The 26,665-nt window shown below is 45.4% G+C and overlaps 1 protein-coding gene across 1 annotated transcript in view; it reads left to right on the top strand.

Moving 5' to 3' along the window:
- Positions 1–548: 548 nt before the first annotated feature.
- Positions 549–26,665, top strand: part of LRGUK (leucine rich repeats and guanylate kinase domain containing) — a 133,791-nt gene continuing 107,674 nt past the window's right edge. The window contains exons 1-5 of the mRNA XM_062195156.1: positions 549–830; positions 8,990–9,097; positions 11,339–11,420; positions 15,217–15,317; positions 21,289–21,370. Coding sequence (XP_062051140.1) covers positions 549–830; positions 8,990–9,097; positions 11,339–11,420; positions 15,217–15,317; positions 21,289–21,370 — 655 coding nt within the window. The remainder of the gene's footprint in view (positions 831–8,989; positions 9,098–11,338; positions 11,421–15,216; positions 15,318–21,288; positions 21,371–26,665) is intronic.

Here is a 26,665-nt window from a genome sequence, read left to right as displayed (position 1 = left end):
TACGGGATTTGGGTCACGTAAAATCACAGCAGCATAAAAATCATGCTTTGTCATCTTGCAAAAGTATTTCAGAAAACTGCAAAGCGAACCTAAGCAACAAGATGAAAACAATTTGCAATGCAGGTCACTTGACTAATGCAATTATGCATGGGATGCTAATAGCGTTCCAAAGGCTTTCAGACGCAGCGCTGGCTTGACCACGGTTATTTTTGCCTCTCCAGGCTTGGACTGTTAAGGCCACTGCCAGTTTTTGTCCCTGTGGACAGGCCTTATCATTTCGGTGGGGGGGGGGGAAATGCAAACGAGTGGCAAATCAGCTCTCCCAAGTCTTCGTGTAATTTCTCGCTGTCAGCCGCCTTCAATGGCAAACACGGGAGCAGCCCTCCCAGCCCGCGCGAGCACACCCGGGTCTCCCGCAGGTTTGCAGGGACCACACCAGCCCAGCCTGCGGGAGGAGGGGGTGGGGGGAGCTGGGAGCGCGCAGGGCGAGCCCCCACAATCCCTTGCGGCGGCCTCCGGGCGCCGTCTCCTAGCGACCGCCTAACAAGATGGCGGCCCCCCAGAGGGCCGGAGCGCCCCTTCTCTGGAGAGGCCTGGGCAGTTCCCGAGCCAGAGCGCAGTCTGCTCTGTGGCGCCCAGAGAAGCGTCGCTCTTGCTGGTCTTTCCCCATGGGGCAGAAGCCGAAGGGGACTTTCACGAGGGCGTCCTCCTACCTGCTGCAGCAGCTCATCCGCCGCTCTCAGGAGTCGGACGCGGACGGAGACGAGGAGCAGGGCGAGGGCGAGGGCGAGTCCGAGGAGTCCTCAGAGTCCGAAATGCAGCCTCTGGAGGTGCGCCCCCCGCGGCCCGCGCCCCCCGGGGCTCCCGCCGCCGCCCCCAGCACCGCTCTCCCCTCCCCTGGGTCCCCTCACCCTCCCGTGTTTGTCACCCACACAGCTGATGTCCGTGAAGCCCCACGGGGGGCGAAACCCCGGCGCGGGAGTCGAGGCTGTGACTTCTTCTGCGCCGTGCTGTGGCAGGGTGGAGAGCAGAGCTCGCGCTGGGCACCCCAGGGCCCTGTCCCCGGGACTCGGGGCCGCTGGGCGCTCTCCCCCCCCACGCCAGGCCTCCTTCTCTGAGGGGAGGTTTACTCCCTGGAAGTAGTCTGATAAAGGCTAGCGCAGAGCCCGCGCCCGGAAGCGCCCCGTTCCCGCCAAGCTTGGCCTCTCCCCACTGCGCACTGTTGTACCCTGTGCAGAATGCGTCCACCGTTTGCACCTGTGTGTCCAGGGATGGTGCCTCTAGGGTCAGTACCGCCCCCTCTTCTAACCACCACCCAGTCTTTAGCTCTTGTGATCTCTCTGTCCCTTTCTTAGCGCATCGCCTCTCTGCTGTCGCTTTCCGGGCTCATCATACTATTCCTCTGGCTTCTGACAAATTGTTTTTTCTAGAAACCCAGACCTTGATTTGCTCCCTTTTAGTATGTTGTTGGATTTTCTTCTTCGCCTTGGCTGCCGGGAAGCTCAGAATCAGTATTTTTCTTGACTTCAGTACTTTTCTTTGTACTGGGTCTTCTTCCCCTCCATGTTCTCTGGGTGTAGCGAAAATACCTTTGAATTGTTTTCAGAAGATGGAGAAATAGATAGTGTACTAATACCCTCACCCGATGATATTCCGGCTTCCCGTTTTTGCATCTTTTCCTAGTTCCCTTTCTCTCCTGAGGCCAAACAGGTTTCTTTTTGTTACACCTGTTGCCTTAAACAAGCTTCCTATTTGTCTTTTTCCTTCCTATCTCCCCCACCACCACCAACTTGCAATGTTCTCTGTTAACTTGGGTTCTACTCTTAAAGGTTTATACCCTTCTGCGTTTTCCTACAGTTCTTCTGTTCACTATCAAGAGTTGGCCCGTTTCTTCCCTCGTCTTAAACCCTCATTTGTATCTTTCCTCTCCTACTTCTTTCTATGTGGACATGAGTTTTGCTGAAAGTTGGCCGTAGAAAGTTGTTATGTTGCTCACCATTTGTTGATCTTTTCTACCAACTATCAGTGAGTTATTGCACAACTGTGGCAATGTTTTCGCAACTTTGACATGTTTGCATGGTTTCTACCAGCTACCACCCCAGAGGAATTCACAAATGAACGACCTGTATGCTTTATTATTCTAATTAGCATATGCTCTTGGGCTCTGGGGTTCATTAGTGCTGTAGTAGTCTGTCTTCAGTATGCCATTAGCACACCATAGCAGGGCTTGACTTGAACTCGTTATTCCTCTTTGGCTTGTGTAAAAAGTTCATTTCTTCCTCCATTTACATTCAGAACCTCAATATTCATTTTGTGTTCCCTCATTCTCTTCTGGCTTCCCCTGGTCTTGCGTAAATTTTAATACGCTGAATAAGTGAAAGAGTTGTAAAAGGAAACATTTGGCCGTTGATGTTCAGGGACGTATTTTCTCTGTCTTAGCCTGGTTCAGGGTGGTAGTGCTGTGATGGGCACAGCGATTGCAGAGTGCAGTTAGCTGGAGACTTCCAGAAGCCCCCATGGAATTAAGGGAGGCTGTACAGACGCGTTGTTCAAAGCACTGCCTTTGGAACCAAAGATGGTGTTTGAGGTGCAGTTTAGCTTTTTCTTGGCCATGTGATCTTAAGCAAGTTACTTTACCTCTCCATGTATCATCCATAATGTGGAAATTATAGCTTTCTTAGAGGAGAATAGTCAATTAAATGAGTTCCTATACATAAAATGCTTGCTACTGTTACTGATACCAATAGTAACTTGCGTGTTTTCCTGTTCATTGCAGCCCGTACAGTGATTTAATTAATTAATATACCCTTCACGGCACAACCTATTGAACGATTGCTGTTTAGGAGACACGTTCTGTATAGAGAAGCGTTGCACCCAAAAACTGACTCATGAAAACCACTCTGAGGCAGTAACTCAATGTGGCTAGTAATACCCACTCATGGGATAGTTAAGAGCATCAAATTTAGGAGAAACTCTATTAAAAGTTCTTAACATACTGTCTGGTATCTGTATAGGCCCTCAAAAGTTACAGGTAGAATAATAGCAACAGTAATGATGGGAGGTGAGAACCTGATTGAGGACATAGTGGTCCTTGCTCTCAGCATGAGATAAGAGTGTAATAGCAATTTAGCACCTGTGATGGTCTATACAGAGAAGTGTACAGGTGACCCTCGGTTGCAGGAGTCATGGAAGACTGAAAGGAAGTTGACTTTCATCTGGGTGGAGAGGTGCTGTGTGAGCAGGCATGTGGCAGCTTTTCCTACTGAGGAGTGATGGTGAGTGCAGAGGAAACAGCTGAAGTAGGGGCCAGATGATGGAGAGCTCTGAGCTTGTTGTATGGACCTGGACTTGAGTCTCTTAAGTGGTTGGAAACTGGTCTGCTGACCAGGTGCGATTAGATTGGAAGGTGGTAAAACCGCTACTGGAGATCAGTGAGAAGATTCTAGCACTGTCTAGAAGGCAAGAAGAGCTTGGATTACAATAGTGACAGTGGGAATGAAGGGCAAGCTAGCGATGAAAACATTTAAGATGAGATAGTTACTCATTCATATTAGGAATCTAAGGTGACTGTTAGACCTATGGTGTGTTCTGTAGAATATTGAGGCCGTTGTCTCTAATAGAAATCAGGGACAGATGGAGCTGTGCATTAAGGAGTTGGTATATGACCTATTTGGAAATCAGGGGAGGGGGTCTCAGAATAGGGGACCTGGGTATCATTAGCATGGAAGCCCATGAGATCACCAAGGAGGGGAAGGAAGGGCCCAGAATAAAACCGTAAGGGTGCAGGTACTTGACAGGCAGATGGAGAAGAATCAGGATGGACTGGTAAGAGAAGCTGGAGGAGAAATAAGAGCTGTGTGGCAGGGAAGTCAAGGCCAGAAGAATCTCAAGAACATCGGGATGGGTTACGCTGCCAGTGGGTTCTGTGGGAAGAGGCCTAGAAATTGCTCATCAGCTCATTGCCTGTTTAAGGGCCCCTGGAGGCCTTGGCCCAAATGCTTTTTGAGAAGCCTAACTAGAGCGAGTTGAAGAGTGAGGTGGGGGACTACAAGAGGGAAACAGCCCTGGAGAAGCGTGATTATTAAGGGAAGCCAGCTCTAACTAATGGAACGGGCGAAGCTGAAGAGTCTCGTTAGGACAGAAGGGACTCACGCTGCTGTATAGCTGGGGGAACAGCCAGTGGACGGGGACAGGTTGAACATGTAGACTCAGGGCAAATCGATGGTCTCTGAACAAGCTCCCTGAGCGAGGAGAAGGGAGCCGGGCCAGAGGAGAGGGGAGGAGCAGTCTTCCTGGAGACCGAGTGAGAGGCGTTAGGACCGGTGGATATAGGAGAGTTTCTGCTTTGCCCCAGAAATGGCCAAGAAAGGATTTGTTGAGAGGAGGCCAAAAGAACTGAGATGTCGCACAGCCTGAGGAGCGTGGTGGAGAGCCATGCGGTCTCCAAGCCTCGTCAGCTCCCTGTTCAAATGCGCCTCTTGGTGGCCGGATCTGTAACGCTCGCCTCCAGCAATTGCAAACTGCTTGCAGCCCTCCGTTGCCTTTGTTCCCGGGCCTTAGTGCTTCCTGCCTCTTTTTGTCTGCACTACTACTTCTTGGCTCTCCTTTTTCCACATTTGCCAGATTAACTGCCAAGCTGCGTCTCAGCTTAACTGTGCTCCCCCGGAAGCCTGTGCTAACCTCCTCCTCCACCCTAGGACCGACGTTATGTTGACTGCCCTGCTAACAGTACACAGCACTGTGCTTACCTCTGTCATCATATTTATCAGACCCCTGAAATTTCCTGTGTACTCGTCCATCTCCTGGACGGAACTGCAAATTCCTTATGGACAGGCGCCGTTCTGTGAACTTACTCTGCCCGTCTCATCCCCTGAGCCTTGCAAACTGACCGGCATACACCAGGCATTCTCTAAAGATTCTTTTTCTCAAGTGAATCGTGAATACGACACTTTGCCTGCCTCCATCCAGTAGCTGACTCTGACCCGGGTTCAGGTTTATGTATCGATAGGGAGGTGCAGTCATGGGACAAGGAGCCGGACACTTGAGGGCAGAGAGAAATTGAAATCGTCAGCGGATACCCAGCAGAGATGGAAGTACAGTCAGAAGGGAACAGATAGATTCTGAGAACAGATCAGAGATTTTGTTGAGTGCAAAGCACAAGTTCAGTAGGTGTTGGAATTAAAGGCTAGGCAGGTTTGGGTTTGGGATTAGAGATGGAACACTTGGGTCTGAAGTTTCTAGGGTGGAGCAGTTTAGCATAATGAGTAGATTTAGGGCATGGGCATGGGAGTGAGTGCAGTTGGGTGAAGATCAAGTTTACGGTGTCTGGAACTGAAGCAGCATAGAAATGTGTGTGTATGAGGGGTGCGGGGGTGGTGTGTGCTGGAAAGTGCTGTTGGCTGGCCATCCACAGGGACTCTGAAACCACACCGAATGTGGACAGGGTTTGTGAAGGCTTGACAGTGGCCAGAGCCCCAAAGGGGAAGGCCTAATACTGCCAAACGGCAGAACTTCTGAGTAGCGGGGAGGGGGTTGCCATGCAGGGTCCTGTCTTGGGGGTCTGGGAAGATGTCACAGTTTGGCCTATCTCTGTGTAACAGCTGTGTTGAAAACCAGGCATCTTCCCACTCTAAGTAAGGATGGAGCGTTTTCTCATTCCCAGGAAATGGAGAGGGGTATGGTCATTTGAGCTTCAGAGGTCTGGGTAGAAAGTTTGGGAGGGAAGGCAACACTCCACCTCTCTCTTTTTATTTTTCCTAAGATTCATTTATTTATTTGAAAAGCAGAGATAGAGAGAGAGAGAGAGAGAGCGCACTTCCATCTGCTGGTTCACTACCCAAATGGCTGTGATGGCCAGAGCTAGGCCAGTCTAAAGCCAGGAGCCAAGAGTTTCCTCCAGGTCTTCCAGGCGGGTTCAGGGGCCCAAGGATTGGGCCATCTTCCACTGCTTTTTCAAGCTCATTAGTGGAAAGCTGGGTCAGAAGAGGAGCAGCCGGGACACCCATCTGGGATGCCTGCACTACAGGAGGCGGCTTTACCAGCACCACAGTGCTGGCCCCACCCCTCTATTCCTCCTGGAGCTTTACTTACGGCATTGGAACTTTATTTAGAAAAGTGTCTTTTGCCTATTTTGTGAACAGGTTGGTTGGTATACACGAGGGAAACATTAAGACGTGGAGTTACTGATTCGATCAACTCATAGTAACTGCCATTTATTGGGAACGCTTCTGTTGCTCCATATTCTGTGTGAAGAGTTTTATGTAGATTATTTTTCATTGTCCCCCACACATTAAAAGGAGCTCCAAGGGAGAGAAGACTTACCCTCCACTCTGCTGGGCCTGTAAAATGAACTGATAACAAGCAGATGAGTAGGAACTAGTATCTACATTTGTTAATTTTACATACTAAATTTAAGTGCTGAGGACATCACAGGAAAAAAATAAAAATGAGTATCCTCCTCCAGAAGTGAGATCTGAGAGGTTATCCAGCATACTAACAGAAGAGGAGGTGATATAGGTCACGTGGGGCAGGGTGGTGCACGCTTCTGCCTGGCCCAGCCCTGGCGGCTGCAGGCATCTGGGGAGTAAGCCAGCAGGTGGAAGATTCTCTTCCTCTCTCTCCCGCTCGCTCGCTCTCTCTCTCTCTCTCTCTCTCTCTTCCCTTCAAGCAGATGAAGATAAATAAACATAAAAAAAGGTTATGATAGAATTGAATAGTGGAATGGATAGGATAGTTTGTTACAGAGTTGCCTGAGCCCGGCCTGCTCTCCAGGGATGAGTGGTTAACTCCCAGGGAGGGATTTTCGGGACACCCCAGTGCCTTCTGGAGGCGCAGTCTTCGGGCAGCTAGTGGGCGTGCAGAGAGCCTCTCCCTGCATGTGCTGTTTTCCAAGTGTCTTCAACTCAAAACAGCCAGTTTACCAAAGTGGCATATTTTGGCGTGGCATGTCCTAAACTCCTTATAAAGGTGACCGTGTTCCTTTATTGAGAGCATTAGACTCAGAAGACTATTTGCCCAAAGTCACAAATCGAAAATGTATGTCCATTTCCTGAGCCCCTGTGCTGTCTCTGTGTAGGGATATTTGCTTCTCTGGGTTAGTAGAAATCTGTGGGGAAAGGAGCACCTTACAGTAGCACAAGCCCACGTACCTCGTCCTCAGACCCGGCAGCTTGAGCAGCGTGGTTGGTTCCCGAATGAAGGTGCATGACCTGGAAAGAGGGTATTTTGCTATTGTAGTCGTGTTCTGTGTTAGTCCTGGTTAGTTTTATCAGTGTGTCTCAGGTGATTACTTTATCTGATGACTTCCTGATGTCAGTGTCAATGTGTTGATCATTATGGAGTTGAAGGTAGCACCGACGACGCACCTCCTCTGTCTGTCATTATTGAGGAACATAGGCTTTGGGCCACCATTGGTCCGTGAGTTGTCTATAGACTAAGGGCCAGCCTCCATATGGAAATGATTATCACCCTCTTACTACATCTTGCAAATCGTATGAATTCAAAAATGTAACCAACTGGAAACGCGCTGAACTGAATGACATGAACATTTAGGCAAGGAATACCTTAATTTGGTATTTGGTATTGTTGTGTCCGAATTTCCCAATCAATGCACAAGGCACAGTCGCGGATGCCAAAGCAGAGGTTTATTTGTTACCAGCCGGCTGGGACCCCCTACCCACACACAGCCCTTTAGCACTGCACAGGCAAAAGGCCCTCTCGTCTGCATAAGAGAGGTTTTTATAGCCTCACACTTACAAGGGTGCAGGTCATCTCCTACATAGGTTACCTTCTTATTCTCTATATGGCAAGGTATTGGGACCTAACATGTTCATTGGTTCATTTAAACGTAAAGACTGTATACGTTATGTGGCGGGAAGGCCACACAGAGGAGATGGCACGGGGAGGAACTGGCGGGAAGCATTGGGCCATAAATCCCAGGGGAGCTGGTAGGGGGCAGGAGGTCATACATTCCAGGGGAGCAGAGCAGGCAAGCAAGCAGCCAGAGTACAGAAGACTCCAGCTCCTACAATATTACATGTGGTAGTTAGGAGAATTGCCGTGGTATCAGATAAATTCGGCTTTTTGTTCTATCACATAATATCTGTGTGGTTTTGTGCGAGGTAGCTTTTAAACCGTTCTTTCTTCATCTGTAAAATGGAGACAAGAATACCTATCTTAGGAATGCGTGTTGTGGTGCAGTGGATTAAGCTGCCGCTTGGGATGCCTGCATCTCCTACCCCAGTGACGGTTTGCTGCTTCACTTCCCATCCTGCCTTCTGCTAATGGGTTCTGGAATGCAGCAGGTGAAGACTCAAGTGCCTGGGCCTCTGTCCTAGAATCCCTGGCTCCTGGCTTTTGTCTGGCCCGGGCCTGCCTGTTGCAGGCTTTTGGAGAGTAAACCAGTGGATGGAAGATCAATCTCTCTCTCTTTCTTTCTGTTCAAGTAGGTGAAAATAAATAAATGTTAAAAAGAAAGAATACAGAGGCTGGTGCAGTGGGTTAAAGCCCCGTCCTGCATTGCTGGCATCTCACATGGGCACTGGTTCAAGTCTCAGTTGCTCCACATCCAATCCAGCTCCCTGCTAATGCACCTGGGAGAGCAGCAAGAGGATGGCCCGAGTCCTCGGGCCCCTGTACCCACGTGGGAGACCTGGAAGAAGCTCATCAGAAGGATTAATGAGTTAATCCATTGAAAGCTCTTAGCCCAGTGAGTGGAATGGAGTGCTCCATCTGTGGCAACTGTCACCGCTAATGTGATTCTTCTAAGAACTGGTGGAAATAAAAACACCAATTTGACTGATATTTATTTAATTTTGCATAGGTATATATGTGTCCTCCAAACAGGATTTTCTTTGGGATGGTGAATTGTGGGCTCCTCGGCTCTGCTCTGGGTCTACAGCGTACTAAGTAAATGCTGGGTGTGACAAGGTGGGTTTGTTTTTTCCCTGACGGGAGTCTTGTCTCTGTCTACTCCCTGGTTTCTGTGCAGGAGGAGTTTGATGGGGTCCTGCGAGAGGAAGCTGTGGCTGATGGCCTCCACCAGCTGGGGCGCTCAGGGGCTGGGACTGAGCATGTCTACCTCAATCTAACCTTATCCGTGAGTATGCCGAGCTGGCCCCTGGCTGGCCACACCTCAACACTGCCTAGGCCGTATCCATGGTCCTTGCTGCTCACAGCAGCAAATATCGGAGCCTTGCATTTGATTGGGATTGGTGATACGAGACCTTTGTGTAAATAGTAAACTCTGAAGAGTGTTGGTCAGTCCAGGGATCAATACCAAATTCTTTGTTTTCATTTCGTTCACACTATTTCTTTCATCTTAAATAGCCTGTGTTATAGTAATCAATGCTTTCTTTCCAGAACATTGAATTTGATTCTGTAAAACCAATCAAAAACTCTTTTAAGAATTGTCTCTTCTGATCAGTGAAAGAAATACGAAAATTTATATTTGAATCCAAGGGAACAAAGTGGCCCGATATTGACAGTCCCCCACCCAATGTGTCTACAAATGAGTAACTTTGAGCTGTGTCTCACTTGCCTAAAGGGACCTGTCATCAAGGAAAAATAACCTATTTTTCTATTCCCATCCATTTTTTAAGATTTCCGTCTAGTGATAGAGTGACACAAAATCTTGGCTACAGTTTGACGAGAGAGCCTGTCAGAGCAGACCACTCCGAGTACATCAGCCTCTTTCCTCCCTCATTTCGCTATAGCCCTAGACAAATAATTTAGCTCTCTTTGCATTCTTACCTTATAAAGCATTGCATTTCCTTGGCGATCCACGGATTCAATGTAGACACACAGGTGACAGAATGTGTATTGAAATTCTACCCGAGCACCGTGATTTGGGTAAGTTTTGATGTCGTGGCAAGAGTGTCTGCCCTGGGTTTGACCTAGTAAACTGTTCCAGAGATCTTAGGCTGTTTTCACCTATGCGGGTTCCATGGGATGCCCTTTGAGGTAAGCATATTAAGGCTGTCCTCTTGCACTGTTTTCACTTTGTAGCGTTTTATGGATGACTTAGCCAGTCAGGTAGCAACCTAGAGGGAGCACACTGGGTGTGTTGCCCTGTGTCAGACGGCGGAATGGTAGATAATTCCAGCAGCCAACACATCCCCACACAAGTCCCTTTCCGTCGATATTCTACTTAGGTATGTAGTGCTATGCCTTAAATTGATCTACCAAAAAAAAAAAAAAAAAAAAGCAAGCCTTTAAATCTTATTTCAGCTAGATGGGCTGAAGCTTAACTTATTTTACCACTGATCTCCTTACATTTCAGATATTACACGTTGAATTACTCTGCCTGGATAACTTGTCTTACTGAGTACACTTTCTCAGGATTGCCTGGCTTGGTGATTTTGTTTTTCCCCTTGCAGCTTACTTAATGTCACACATTATTTTATTATTTATTCTCTGTTATTGCTTGTGTGTATATCTTTTCTCCTACCAAAGTCATAAATTTCTTAAGAGCAGAATTAGAGCTCTCTCCCATCTTTGTATATCTCATGCCAGCCACAACACCTTGCACGTAGTAGGTATTCAGTAAGCATTTATTTATTACTGTTCTAGTGGCGTCTGCTAAACAATCATTATGCACTATCGGAACTTGCTTATAATGACTCTTCTGTGGGTTGGTTTTTTTTTTTTCCCTGACTCTGACATCACAACATAAACCAGTAATATAAGTTTTTGTTCCATCGGATCAAATGCCCTCCAGCCTCACTTGAAATTCACTGGAAGCAAGGTTTCATGGGAAAAATTTTGGACAAAGATTTAGAAGACTTCAATGCTGCTTCTCTGTCACTAACTGGCCTGTGTCTTCAGGCTGTTTACAAACCTCTGTCAGTATCTTTAAGTTGGGAATCCCTTGCCCTGCAGAGCACACGGAGGTATTTGATCAGGTGTGAACCGGCCTTGAAAATGAACCCTGTGAAAGTGTAGGTGGTATTGTTAATGATCTCTTGATTAAACCTTTATTTAAATTCCAGGCATTTGCCCTTTCTTTTCTTCTAGTTGATATAGCCTTTGTCCTTATTGCTGTATTTTCTTATTTTAATATAAAGCTCTGCTGTAAAGGTCTTCATGAACACTGCTTTAATGTGCTTTTTCATGTTGTATTTGTTCTTGCTAACAGCACTGATTTCCTAAGCTGTTATTTTCTTTAGAGGAACATTTTTTTTGAAGGGGTCTGTAGTCGGTTTTGAGATCCTGTTAGTAGTAGCTTCAGATTTTGTTCTTTAGCGTCTGTATTTTGGAAAGACATTCTGTTTCCAGATGTTGCAAGAGGGCTGAATAGTAATCTGGAAATAACAAAATCTTTTACCTTTTATTTTCTCAGGGTTGTGATTTAATTGACGTTAGCATTCTCTGTGGATACGTTCACCTACAGAAACTGGATCTTTCTGTAAATAAAATTGAAGGTATGTAATTGTCATTCAGGTAGATTGAGCGTGGGATTATTTCAGAACGTCAGTGTTCGGTATGTAAAATAGTCTAATGCTACCAAACACGATACCCGTGGCTTCTGGATCAATTTACCTATCGAGCCTTTGCTTTCCATGCAAAAGAAGGCACCTGTCACTGATGAGTGAAGAAAAAGGTACAGGGCTGTGGGACGATGTGGCTGAGATAGTCACTGATCTCTAGAGTAGGAGATGGAATGATTGCTGCATTCTTCCTTTGAAAAGATTCCTTAATACTTCCCGAAGGTTTGATAATTCCCTCCTCTTCCCTTTCATTAGCTATTCAGCGCAATGAATTCGTCTCTTTTTTCCCTTTAGCGATGTATTCTTTTATTTTGCATTTGCGTTTACATTTTAATCCTGGCGAGCCCTTTCTATTATCATCTGAGAACCAGGGATTTTCACATGTATTCGTCCCCTCTTTCTGCTGGCTTTGTGTGCTTAGCTGATGCTTGCAACTGCAGCTCTGCACTTTGTAGTTCTCTGTCCTGTGTCTGTGTGACACCTGATGCACATTTCGTGGAATGAGTCCTGCAGTGGTCACACTTTCTTCAAAGCTTAATCTTTGTTTCTAATATTATGATCTTATTTGAAGTTAACAATTTTTCCTTTAGCCTTCTAGGAAAGTAAACAAATCATTATTTCTGACCTGTTCTCTCCACTGATAATCTTTCTACTTGCTGCTTTTGCTGCCTTTTTTTTTGTAAGATTTATTTATTTTTATTTGAAAGGCAGAGTTAGAGAGAGGGAGCGACAGAGGTCTTCGATCCACTGGTTCACTCCCCAAATGTTTGCAACAGCCAGTGCTGGGCCAGGCCAAAACCAAGAGCCCAGAGCTTCTTCTAGGTCTCCCAGGTGGGTGTAGGGTCCCAAGGACTTGAGCCATCTTCTGTTGCCTTCCCAGGCGCAACAGCAGGGAGCTGGATCAGAAGTGGAGCAGCCAGGAATCGAACTGTTTTTGCCTGCCTTATTAAATGAAAATTAAATGTTGCTGGTATGGTCTTGTCTGGTTCATTTTCTTTGACAGGCAGAGTTAGAAAGTGAGAGAGAAAGAGAAAAAGGACTTCCTTTGCCGTTGGTTCACCCTCCAGTGGCCGCTATGGGTGGCGCTGTGCCGATCTGATGGCAGGAGCCAGGTGCTTCTCCTGGTCTCCCATGCAGGTGCAGGGCCCAAGCACTTGGACCATCCTCCACTGCACTCCTGGGCCACAGCAGAGAGCTGGCCTGGAAGAGGGGCAACTGGGACAGAATCCGGCGCCCCGACTGGGACTAGAACCTGGTGTGCCGGCGCCGCAAGGCGGAGGATTAGCCTATTAAGCCGCAGCGCTGGCCTGTTTTCTAGTTTTATAAACATTTATTATGGGAAATTACAGACCTGTGCACAGATAGAAAATCGTGATGAATATTGACGTTCGACAGTTATTAGCCCATGGCCAATCTTGTCTCACCTGTATCTCCCCTCCTTCCCTCCTAAAGCAAATCTCAGATATCCAATCAGAAGAAAGACACTTTTTAGGGTGAATGGCAGGAGCACTCTGCCTACCCCATACCTCCAAGGTTGGTTTCATTTAACTGGATAAGAAAAGTGCAGATGGGCGAGATTCTTAACTATGCTTAGTGCTGAGAACCAGCAAAGACTTGGCTTCACGCCCTTGCCACTTGAGCGAGGAGTCGGCAGTTGCCGTGGAAGCTTTCCTCTTCAGCCAGATCCTCCCTCTCCTTGGGTGGCCCATTTCATTGATTCAGCACTCCCTGTCTGGTGCAATGTGTAGTAGTGATGATGGTCTTAACTTCCGATGGGGGCCGGATTTTAACTCGCCTCAGAGTCGCATGAGGCGACACGTGACAACACAGATTGCAGAACTCCACCTCCCGAGTTTCTGATTCAGTAAATTTGAGGCGAGACCTGAGAGTTTGCATTTTCAGTAAGTTCCCGCGTTGAGACAGGTGCCGCTGTTCCTGGACCACACTGTGGGAACCACCAATGCAGGCACGAGGTGCTTCTGCCATCTGGTGGACGAGGAGGTCCCTGCACTGAGCAGGGCCTTACCAGGCCCGCTCAGTTACAAGTCCAGCAAACCAAACCATGGGTTTTTCTTGTCAGATATATTTGAAAACATTAGCTATCTACAAAGTGTGAGACGTACTTGCCACCTCTCTGTATTTAAGTATGAAACAGACCCCTATGGTATCAGTATTTACCTTCCCATAGAAAGATTGCCTCCAGGAGGGCCCATTGCCAAGTTCAGAGTTGACAGCACTTCTGACAGCTACGTGTCAGAGCTCAGAGTGGACACGTAGATATGCATTGTAAAGCAATGGCAGTTTTGTCTTAGGTTTCCTCTCCCAGGGAACCTTCCTTAATTTGCTCATTAAGTTCAAACATCAAAATGTTCGTGTCCCAGGGTACTGTCTCTCCTAGAATTATTTACATTTGTGTTCACTAAAGACAAGAGCGATGTAGAGAAATGGAGTAGAAATGGCTGGGGGATTTTCTGGCTTCAGCGACCCTTGAGAAACAAAGATGTCAGGGTCCGCCTCCCACGGCCTGTCCCACCTTCAGTGCAGGGCCCTGCTGCTCCGGCTGCTCGGCCTCAGGTGTGGAGGGCTTGTGATACCTTGTTCTATGTTGAAGAGTGAGGAGAGAATCCGCTGTCAAGTGTCAGAGAACAGGAAAAACCTCACAACTTTTATGTTTTATATTTGATTTCATTAGTAGCCTTTATTAGCACAGTAATCCTTTACTTAGTATTCAGTGCTCGGAATTTTTGCTTGCGATAAAGTGAAAAAAAAAAAAAACACAAAATTCAGATGTATGTTTGAAGCAATCCAGAGTTAAAGTAAAATAATAGCAATGATTTAAATCACTTCAAATAATTAGTGAGATTTAGGATTAAGTCCAACTGAAACAAAATTGAATTTACAACAAAAAGAGTTCCTTAATTGTGGCATTTCTAGTCTTTCTGAAAAGACCTAATTCAGTTATTTAGGGGCTAATTATCGAGAGGATTATGTAAGGCTTTAGTTTCTCATCCTTTCCACGAAGGCTGGCAATTTTTGAAGTGTGTGAGCATTAGCAGATTGCGGGAGAGTGAGCGGGGACAGGCAGGAGGCCTCAGCCGTTGGTTACGTGGCTGTTCTGGAAATTGGAGAACGGAAGGGGCAGGCAGCACTTAGGGAAGATTAAATCATTGGATCATAAAGAATTCTCCACTCCTGGGGCCGGTGCTGTGACGTAGTGGGTAAAGCTGCCGCTCGCAGTGCCGGCATCCCATATGGGTGCTGGTTTGAGTCCCGGCTGCTCCACTTCTGATCCAGCTCTCTGCTATGGCCTGGGAGGCAGTGGAGAATGGCCCAATTCCTTGGGCCCCTGCACCTGCATGGGAGACCTGGAAGAAGCTCCTGACTCCTGGCTTCAGATCGGCGCAGCTTCGTCTATTGCAGCCAGTTAGGGAGTGAGCCAGCGGATGGAAGACCTCTCTCTCTCTCTCTCTCTCTCTGCCTCTCTGTAACTCTGCTTTTCAAATAAATAAATCAGTCTTTTTTTTTTTTAAAAAAAAGAATTCTCCACTCCTTTTTTCTTTTTTTGTATATTTTACACCAACCTGATTTTATTCATTTCACTCATCTGGAACAATTAATATGTACTTGCAGCTGGCATAATTAAAAAGTAATCGATGTTACATAAGCTGTTTTTCATGACTTTGTATAGACATTTTATTGGCTCACCTGCTGTATGTATTTTTCCTTCCAGATTTGTCTTGTGTGAGCTGTATGCCTTATCTTCTGGAACTTAATGCTTCTCAAAATAAACTGACTACATTCTTCAATTTCAAGCCACCCAAAAATCTCAAGGTAGATTTTATCAATGCACTAATTACATGTGTTAAATGGTTTGCAAGGTATATTAAATAAACACGTGTGTTAAGTGATTTACCAAGTATATTAAATAAGCAAAACAACACTAAAATAGAGAATTCAGAGAGCATAAGATGTATGGGTAAATAGTACAAGTGTCTGAAATGAAATAAAAGAAGATTTGTGTGTTATTCATTTTGGAAAAGAGATGTTTTGTCAGCACAATAACATTATTTGGGAGGCATTGCTAAAACCTAATGTAAAAATAGAAGAAACGAAGCCGGCATTGTGGCTTAGCTGTTAAAGCTGCCATCTGGACGCTGGTATCCCGCATGAGCACCGGTTCAAATCCTGGCTGCTCCTCTTTCTGTCCAGCTCCTTACTAATGGCCTGGAAAAAGCAGCAAAAGATGGCCAAAGTGTTTGGGCCCCTGCTGCCCACATGGGAGACCCAGATGAAGCTCCTGGCTCCTGGCTTTGGCCTGGCCTATCTTGGTTATTGCAGCCATATGGGGAGTGAACCAGTAGATAGAGGAGCTCTCACTCTCGCTCTTGCTCTCTGTCTCTCCCTTTCCCCCTTCCCTCCTCCCAACTTCCCTCCCTTTCTCCCTTTCTCTGTTACTGTTTCAGATAAATAAATCTCTTAAAAAAATAAAAATAAAACTAACTTCCTTCCATTCTCCTCTTGCCCTCACTTAAATTATAATTATTGTTCTTGTCCTGGTTGTTATAGTAGAACAATATTATGTGTAATTTCTAAAAAAGATTGATTTATTTATTGGAAAGGCAGAGTTAAAGAGAGGGAGAGCCAGCAAGCAAGCAAGAGCGGATCTTGCTGGTTCACTTCCCAAATGGCTGCAAAGGGCAAGGCTGGGTCAGGCCGAAGCCAGGAGCCAGGAGCTTCATGTGGGGCTCCCACGTGGGTGCAGAGGCTCACGCAGTTGGGCCATCTTCCACTGCTTTCCTAGGCACATTAGTAGGGGGCTGGATCAGAAGTGGAGCATCTGGGACTCAAACCACAAAATGGCATTGCAAGTGGCTGTTTAACCCGCTACACCGCAATGCCGGCCCCATGAAAAAATTTATGCGACAAATCTTTAAATATTTCTTAGGAGCTCAAACTTTGCCCACTTACTTCCACTTATTTGAGCTTTCTTTCTTTCTTTTAGAAAATAATGTTTTCAAGTCTCCACTCTTGCTTCCCTGCACTTAGTTTTGCCTTTCCAAAGCGGAAGGAACTGTCTGTGAACGTTGGTCTGTGCTGTAGAGTGGTGGATCTGCCCTTTTCATGTACACCCAGATCACCCGTGGTTCTTGTGAAAATGGCTTTCTGGCTTGGCAGGTAGAGAGTGGAGCCTGAGACTGATTTCCGGCAACTTCCAGGGGATGCCAGTACATTGTCTAATCCTCCCAGTGGAGCTGTGGGACAGTTCTGTTTTAGCAAAGAGGACCTTGAGGCACAGGCAGGTTGCTTAACCTGCTAGGAGGTAACAGAGCTAGGACTGAACCCAACCTTCGAGACCCAAGGCCATGTCTTCCCAGTAAGTCAGACTCATGTGCTGTGTCTCGCACTCTTGAGAAGCTCGACCTCCTGCCCTTTCCGTATCTGTGAGTCTCATGCTACCCATTGCATTTCCTGAGGAGCAAGGGCTTACGGGCACTTTTTTTAATTTCTTAGTATGTTTTTGCTCTTAGTGACGTGAAAAAAATGTTATTTTTATTTGATGGACGTTTTCGGTAAGCTCCAGATTCCAGTGGGAGTCAGTAATAATATAACCCCTTTGAGGACTCTGAGCCAACCTAATAGCATAGATACACAGAAGGTGTGATACAGGTTGAATATCCCTTATCCAAATTGCTTTGGCTGAGGTATTTTGCATTTTGATTTTTTTTTAGGATTTTGAAATATTTGCATATAAATGATATCTTGGAGATGGGACCCAAGTCTAAGCAAGAAATTCATTTACGTTTAACATATATCCTGTACACTTAGGCTGAGGGTAACTTTATGAAGTATTTTTAACTAATTTTGTACATGCAGTTTTCCAAGGTGGAATTTTCCACTTACGGCATCATGCTGGTGCTCAGAAAGTTTCAGATTTTGCATTTTTGGGTTAAGGATACTCAGCCTATATTGACGTATCGCCCAGAGAGAGGTGTAATTGGATCAATGCAAGGGAACTTCAAAGGGTCTGTGGGAAATGGAATTAAAAGATAGATTTATTTCAATATAAAATATTTTTAAATCGGTGCATACAAGGGGTCTTCAAAAAGTTCATGGAAAATGCATATGATGACAAAAAGTATGTCAGGATTTCAAAATTTTTTGCACTGAAATTTATTTCCATTTTTCACAGACATTTTGAAGTACCACTATACTGTGCTATGGCACAGGCATGAAAGGCGTTGATGGAAAAGTATTGATAAGTAAGCCCATATAGTAATAAGTTCATTTCTACCCTATCATTATGTGGAATAAAAGAGTAAATGTTAAACTTAATACACATCATGCCAAACTGACTTATTTTGTAGTATGAATTTTACATGGCTGTCAGGTGTCCTCTTGCGTGTATAAATTTCATGTTATGATCTTTTTACCTAAGACTTTTTTTTTTTTAAGATTTTATTTATTTATTTGAGAGGTAGAGTTACAGACAGTGAGAGGGAGAGACAGAGAGGAAGGTCTTCCTTCCGTTGGTTCACTCCCCAGATGGCCACAATGGCTGGAGCTGCGCCAATCTGAAGCCAGGAGCCAGGAGCTTCTTCCTGGTCTCCCATGCAGGTGCAGGGGCCCAAGGACTTAGGCCATCCTCCACTGCCTTCCCAGGCCACAGCAGAGAGCTGGACTGGAAGAGGAGCAGATGGGACTAGAACCAGTGCCCATATGGGATGCTGGTACCGCAGGCAGAGGATTAACCTACTGCACCACAGCACCGGCCCCCTACCTAAAACTTTCATTTGCACATTTCTGCTTCTTCACGTGATTTGCAATGAATGTAGTCCTGTTGCTATGTTGTAATTGACTTACCAGTTTTCTCTCTCTCTTTTTTAAAGATTTATTTATTTATTTGAAAGTCAGAGTTAAACAGAGAGGGAGAGACAGAGAGAGAAGAGCAAGAGAAAGAGAGAGAGAGAGAGAGAGAGATCTTCCACTTGTTGGTTTACTCCCCAGATGGCTGCAACAGCCAGGGTTGGGTCAGACTGAAGCCAGGCTTCAGGAGCCTCTTTCAAGTCTCCCATGTGGATGTAGGGCCCAAGCACTTGGTCATCCTCTGATGCTTTCCCAAGCACATTAGCAGGGAGCTGGGTTGGAAATGCAGCAGCTGAGACTCAAACCAGTGCCCCATGGCTTAACCCTCTACGCCACAATGCTGGTCTCTCTCTCTCTCTCTCTCTTTCTCTTTCTCTCTTTTTTGTTTTTGTTTGTTTGTTTTTTGACAGGCAGAGTGGATAGTGAGAGAGAGAGAGAGAGAGAGAGAGAGAGAAGGTCTTCCTTTATCATTGGTTCACCCTCCAATGGCCACTGCGGCCGGCGTACTGTGGCCGGCGCACCGCGCAGATCCGAAGCCAGGAGTCAGGTGCTTATCCTGGCCTCCCATGCGGGTGCAGGGCCCAGGGACTTGGGCCATCCTCCACTGTACTCCCTGGCCACAGCAGAGAGCTGGCCTGGAAGAGGGGCAACTGGGACAGAATCCGGCGCCCCGACCGGGACTAGAACCTGGTGTGCCAGCGCCGCAGGCGAAGGATTAGCCTATTGAGCCACAGCGCCGGCCCTCTCTCTCTCTCTCTCTTTCTCTCTATCACTATCTCTTTCTGTCTCCCTATTAATAAAGATTTATTTAGGTATTTGAAAGGGAGTGTTACAGAGAGAGAGAGACAGAGGGAGGGAGAGCCAGAGAGAGAGAGAGAGAGAGAGAGATCTTCTATCCACTCACTACTTCCTCCACTAATGGCCACTAACGGCCAGGGCTTGCCAGAATTGGGCAGGGCTGAAGCCAGGAGCCGGGAGCTTCATCCAGGTCTCCCACGTGGGTGCAGGGGCCCAAGCACTTGGGCATATTCTGCTGCTTTCCCAAGCACATTAGCAGGAAGCTGGATTGGGAGAAGAGCAGCTGGGACTTGAACTGTTGCCCATATGGGGTTCCGGCATCACAGGTGGCTTCTTAACCTGCTGCATCACAGTGCTGGCCCAGCTTAACCAGTTTTCTTCTCTTGTTACTTGTTGTTTTTAAATTTTTCTCTTTTTTTAGCATTTAAAATTTTTAGTATTTAAAGTGTGTGGTATTAACACATGCTATAGTACTCTTGGTAATTGGGGGGTGAGTGTGGGTGGAACCACGGATTGAAAGGCCATGTGAAGATAAGAATTGTTTTTATTGTAACTGGTAGTCTTTCAGAAAGTGATTAGTGTGCCCAGCAAATTATCAGTGAAGCATTGCAAAAACTTCGGTTTTCATGCTTTTTTAATGTTTTTTTTTTAATTTTTAATTTTTTACTCATAAAAGGGAGCAAATTTCATGTATTTTATATATACAGTTTTAAAAGCATAATGATACTTCTCTCCCTCCCTCCATCCTTCTTTTCTTATTTTTCTTTTTTTTAAGATTTTTAAATTTTACTTATTTATTCGAGAGGTAGAGTTACAGACTGAGAGGCAGAGAGAAAGGTCTTCCATCCGCTGGTTCACTCCCCAAATGGCCACAGCATCCAGAGATGGGCCAGTCTGAAGCCAGGAGCCAGAAGCTTCTTCCGGGTCTCTCACAAGGGTGCAGGGGCCCAAGCACTTGGGCCGTCTTCCACTGCTTTCCCAGGCCGTAGCAGAAAGCTGGATCAGAAGAGGAGCAGCCGGGATATGAACCAGCACCCATGTGGGATGCTGGCACTACAGATGGAAGCTTAGCCCACTCTGCCACAGCGCCGGCCCCTTATTTTTCTTTTAATTTTTACAATAACGTACTTTTAATTTTCTTTATAATCACAAGCTTAGCCCTTTATTTTTTTGAAAGCTAGAGTGACACACTCAGAGCAAGAACAAGGGCAAGAGAGAGCGAGCGCTTTTCCATCCGTTGGTTCACTCCCCAAAGGGCTGCAACGACCGGGGCTGGGCTGGACTGAGCCGAGAGCCAGGAACTCCGTCCAGGTCTCCCATGTAGGTGGCACGGACTCAAGTACTTGGGCCATCATCCACGCTTACAAGCACATTAGCAGGGACCTGTATTGGAAGCAGAGTAGCAGGAACTCAGATTGGCACTTCACTGTGGGATATGGGTGTTTCAGGTGGAGAATTAACCCTGTGCACTACCCCACAACATCTGCCCATTGCTTTCCAATTTTTTTTTTTTAATAACGTTTATCTTTTGCCGGTAGGTAAATAATGAAAGTTATTTAATGTTGTTTTTAGTCTCATGGTATTGATGAGCATGTTGTTGAAAATGTTTTCCTAAAATAGTCAGTTTTGGGAAACAATATAAAGTTGAAGAGGGATGGCCTGGGGGCTGAATAGGAAAGACTGTTCTTACATTTAGGGGATGTGAAGGGAGAATGTATTGAGACAGGAACACAGGAGATGAAGAAGTGGGAAACCAGGCATGCGTATAAACTAAGCGAATACAGCTTATTGGGCATTAGAGAAAATGAAGGGAATGGTGGTAAGTTGGGGTGAAATTGGGGTACATCTTGATGGAAAACTAAACACAACTAAGTGCTGAAAGTGGAGCGAGTAGCTTCGGGGATATAAAGCCCTTTGGCTGTGGGCCATAGGAGGGGCTCTCTTCAGTAGCCCTCAACATGGACAGATGAGGATCCCAGTCAGAAAATGAATAGAAGAGGTGACTGTGCTAACCCTAGCGTTCTTTCCATAATGACTTCTAACTCTGTGTCCAGGAAGGCTTTTCTCATATGCGATTGCTTTCTGTGGTGAATATGAATAAAAAGTAAAGCGTGACATACTGTTCCCTTTCTCTCATCAGAAGGTGGATTTTTCCTCCAACCAGATTTCTGAAATGTGCGACTTATCAGCATACCATGCCCTCACAAAACTAATTTTGGACAGTATCCTTTGAATGAGTAACGGGGAAAATTCGGTTAATACTTATAGATCCATTGAAGACAGTGTACCAGATTAGATGAAATAGTATGATATATGCAATTTACTAGAAAAATGTGGCTCATTTAAGAATGGATGTTCTCAAAATGAGGCGATGTTTTATTTACCAAGAGCAAAACTGCAAATGGAAGCTTGCCAAAGGCATCTTACCGCTGACGAGCAAAGTAAGGTGGTAATTCTTGCAGTAAATGAGGGCTTCTTTTTTTTCTTCTTACTTTTATTAGAGAAGCAGAGACAGACAACAGGAGACCTGCCGTTCTGTAGTTCACATCTAGATGCCTGCAATGCCAGGTTGAAGCAGGAAGCCGGGAGCTCCATCTCAGACTCACATACGGGTGACAGGAACCCAACCGTTTGAGCTTTCACCTGCTGCTCCCAGGGTTGGAGTTCGCCGGAAGCTGGAGTTACGAGTGCAGCTGGGATTCTTTTTTTGGTTTTTGATTTATTTATATGAAAGTCAGAGTTACACACACAGAGAGAAGGAGAGGCAGAGAGAGGTCTTCCATCCACTGGTTCACTCCCCAATTGGCTGCAACAGCCAGAGCTGTGCCCAACCGAAGCCAGGAACCAGGAGCTTCCTCCGGGTCTCCCTCGCAGGTGCAGGGGCCCAAGGACTTGGGCCATCTTCTACTGCTTTCCCAGGCCACAGCAGAGAGCTGGATCAGAAGTGGAGCAGCCAGAACCGGTGCCCATATAAGATGCCGGCACTGCAGGCGGCAGCTTTACCCACTGTGCCACAGCGCCGCCGGCCCTGGAGCTCGGAATCTAACCCAGGTACTCTGATATAGGCTGTGGGTGTCCCAGCGGACTTCTTAACTGCTAGGCCAAACATCCACCCCTGAAAGCTTGTTCTTAATTCTAGAACAGAGAAGTCGTTCTGTTTTAATTAACTCCTATCTTTAAATTTATTTAGACTTGGCTCTATTTTATATAAAATCAGTATTTGAAAATCCAGATGTGGTCATAAGAAAAATCAGTGATTATTCTACAAAAAAAAAAAAAAAAAGCTAAATTCTATTGCTTTCATTAAAAAAAAAAAAAAAAAGACTTTTCATTTGCACCCAACTTCAGGGCTCCCAGGCAAACAAAGCACCATGTCCTTCAAAGTCAGCTTCCATGTCTGTGTGACCATGGGGTTCACTGAGGTCCTGTGGATCTGAATGAGCTTGAATCTCTTCGTGCCAGAGACGGCCGTTGTCTGGGTGATGAGGGAGCAAGCCTTCTCAGCAAGTGCCCTTCTGCCCACCTGAAGATTTTTCAGGGCATGAGGAGGCGTGAATTGACTGTCCCTGGATGTGGCAGGAGCTGGTTCACACTGTATCTGTCATAAGGTGGGAATGTGGGGAGAACAGGGGACATTTGACAGTTTATTAAGGGCATATTTTACAGAAAAATCCTTTATTCATATGTGATGGGAAGCTTAGAGCATAGCGCCACTGCCATTTGAACTTGCGTGTGGAAACGAGCGCTAAGTGGACATTTAGATGGTGCTCCCGAAGTGGACAGTTTCTCCTGGCTGTAGCTCGTGGGAGAAATCGGAAAGTGATCGAAGTGGACTGTTGTGATGACAGCCCGGAGGAGAACAGCATTCTGCATGGAGCATGGATTTTGCGCTTGGCCGTCCTGCACACTGAATTTGCAGAGAGATAGAGTCTGATAGCCCGGAAGCCCTCTGACTCAGAAAGCCGCTTGTTCCTGGTCACGTGGAAGAGGTCCTGCTGTTTGAGGAAGAGCAGCAGCAGGGGCGCCTGTAACTTCTTAGAAATGCAGCTGTGGGCTCCAGCCGAGACATAGGAAATCAGAATCTGTGTTTAACAAGACCCCCCCAGGCCATTGGAGGCACACTAAAGCTTGAGAAACCTGGTCTTCAAGTCAGCTGACCCCGAATCTCCTGGCAGCCAGAAGGGATTAGGCATCCAGGAGGCCTTGCGGTCGCACAGGGTACCCTGAGCTGCGGGTGTCTCATGGCAGTGGTGCGGCTGTAGTAGGAAGCTCTGTCCCAGAGAAACATTGCATGTGCAGCATGGAATTGCCCGCTAGACCCCATAGCATTTGGACTCTTAACTGGAGGATATAGTTTAAAACATTTTTATCATGAGAAACTTAATTTCCCTGTAAGTTTAGCTTTCCATGTAAAAAAAATTAATTTTACCTTTATAAATGTCATGCACTGTGAAGAAAGGAATTAGTTTTTTTTTTTCTTTAAGCTTGACATTAGATGTAGCAATTGAGTCTTATCATTGAAGTATAAACAGTGGTAATTATTACTCAGAACAAATTGCAATTCAGAAGGCAGACACATAATTAGAGTGCAACATGGCACCATTACTAACGCAGTTTCACAGAGCTAGTAGGCTCGTTTCTCAACAGTACCGGATGCTCTCCTTCTCTCTTCTCTGTTCACGTGCACTGCACGGTGCTTATTGCACTTGGCTGGGTCTGGACAGCTGAGAACAAAAACATATCTGGCAAAGTTAGAAATTAATCTCTGGGGAAATCACTGGATTAGATGGCTTCTCAAAAGACTAGAGAACTTTGAGATTAAAAAGATAAGAGAATTTCTGAACAACTTTCATGCCAGTATATTTGAAGTCTTAGATACAATGGGTGATATTACTAGAAAAAGGTTTTGCTGCCCTGAGTAGTCATGTAACTGTAAAAGCAACTTGTTGCAAATGAACAACGAACTAAATTAATTAATTAACAATCTTTCTACAAAAACCCCAACAGACCCAAACGTTCAAGAATGGATCTTCCAATAATGAACAAATCCTTTCAAGCGTTAAAAATAGAAGGCATGTTATGGCTCATTCTAATGAGTTTACTTTGATATGTAAACCAGACAATGAACAGTAATGAACAGTAGGAGAAAGGAAAATGACAGGCTTATTTCACTCATGATATTGATGTAAGAATCCTTAACAAGATATTGGCAACCGAACCTGACAGTGCATTAAAAGAATATATTCCGTGACCAAGTTGGGTTTATCTCAAATATGTGAGGTCAGTTAAATATTAGAAAATCTATAAATGTCACACCTGCATTATCAGATTAAGAGAAGGACACCTTATGGTTCTTAGATGTGGATACAGAAAATGTAATGAAGACCAGCACTAATTCACAATAAAATTCCCAGGAAACCAGCAACAGGGAATTTTCTCTACTTGATGAATAATCTCTACAAACATCTGAAACAAATTTTATCCTACTTGAGGACATAGTCTGAGCATTCTCCTTTAAAACTAGATACAGGTGAGGATATCCGCCGTTAACCATATCTACCCATCATTGCTTTGGAGATCTGGGAGCACCATAAGACAAGAGATGTATTACAGACGGAATATTGGTAAGGAGAAAATAAAAGTCATTCCTTGCAAATGACAAATTTAGCAGTAGAATATATAAAAGAACTTGCAATAAATAGCTATATCTGAAAGTTCAACAAATAGGAAACATAATTTTAAAAAGAGACGCTACTTACAAAAGCAACGGAAATGAATCTTACTAAAAATGAGTAAGATCTGTAAGGGAAATGTCTTACCCTACTGAGGGATATTGAAGTTCTAACTGAAGAGAAATATATCCCATACCCCTGGGTAAGAAGATGGGCAAAGATGTTTTTAAAAATTACAGAAATAAAGCAGAAAAGGCCAATAAAAAGATATATATGAAGAGATGTCAGTCTCATTTCTGTGCAGAGAAATGCAACTGGAGGCCACATGAGATACTGTATCGTGTATTCAATTGACTAAATTGAAGAAACCTCAAAACACCAAGTGTTGGGGAACATGTGTGGCTCAAGTAGATTTTTTTTTTTTACTTGGTTTATGGGCATAAAATTAGTTCAGCGACTTTGGAAAACAATTTCATATTGTCTTTTAAAGTTGAACACCCAAATTCACTATGACCCAGTACTTTGACTCCTACACATGGAAAGTCTGGTATATACGTATTTGAGAGGCTTATATAGCAGTGTTCACAGTGGTGTTGCTTGTAATAGCAAAAAACTGAAACAGCCCAAATGCTTATTTAAACAGAAAGCATAGACAGGTTATGGAATACTCACATAATAATGTATCATACTTTAGTTAAAGTGAATGAAATACACCTTCATGAAGCAATAAGGACAGATCTTAGTAAAAAATAAATGTAATTTAGATATAAACTAAAACAGGAAGGGCAGGGAAAACAGACAATTCAGTATAAGCATTATCTCTCGAGAGGCAGACGTTAAGAATTCAGTAGTTGTAGCACCTTTGTCGCCTACGTCCCATGTGAATACGGGTTCCAGTACCAGCTGCTCCACTTCCGCTCCAGCTTCCCGGAAAGCCATGGAAGATGGGCCAAATACCTGGGCCCTGGCTACCCACGTAGGAGACTCTGTCTGAGTCCTGGCTCTTGGCCTCATTTGGAGGGTAAACCATTGGATAGAAAAGCGCTCGCTTACGCTCTCTCTCTCTCTCTCGCTCTCTCTCTCTCTCTCTCTAACTCTGCCTTTCAAAATAATAAAACATTTTTTAAGAACTCAGCGGAAGTATGCAGAGGTAGATTTAAATTGTTGCCAGTGGCTTTTTTCTTGAGCTGAGGTTGGGGGATAGTTTCAGGAAAATTCGTTGTTTGCTTATTTATTAATTTGAGAGGCACGGGGCGGGGAGGGGGGGGGGGCTCCTATCTGCTGACTCACTCCCCAAATGCTTACAAGGCTGCGCTAAAGCCAGGAGTGGGGATTACTATCCGGGTCTGCCACATGGGTGGGCGGAACCCGACTACTGGAGCCATCACTGCTGCCGCTCAGGTCTGCACTGGTGGGAAGCTGCAGCTGGGCTGTGGCCAGCAATTGAACCCAGATGTTCTCATTTATTGTATTTTTAAAAATAAACAAAAGCCAGCTGTGCATGGGCCAATGATGAATCATGTATTAAGCTTAACCCAGTTTTATGTGAAAATTAAGTAACCTGAAAATTCTGAATCAATTTATTTCAAAACAATTATTTAAGATAAGGACAAATCAGTTAACCAAGCTAGTACTAATGACAATGTGATTGTAATAGATTATATTACTACTTCAGAATAAATTATTAACTATTAGCTGGGCCAATCCAAAGCCAGGAGCCAGGAGCTAGGAGCTAGGAGATTCTTCTGGGTCTCCCACATGGGTGCAGGGGCCCAAGCACTTGGGCCATCTTCCACTGCTTTCCCAAGCCATTGGAAGAGGAGCAGCCGGGACACGAACTGGTGT

Source organism: Lepus europaeus, chromosome 1 (assembly GCF_033115175.1).
Source record: "Lepus europaeus isolate LE1 chromosome 1, mLepTim1.pri, whole genome shotgun sequence".
Lineage (NCBI taxonomy): Eukaryota > Metazoa > Chordata > Mammalia > Lagomorpha > Leporidae > Lepus > Lepus europaeus.
Note: the sequence above shows the minus strand (reverse complement) of the source record. Positions and strands in the feature narration are given on the sequence as shown.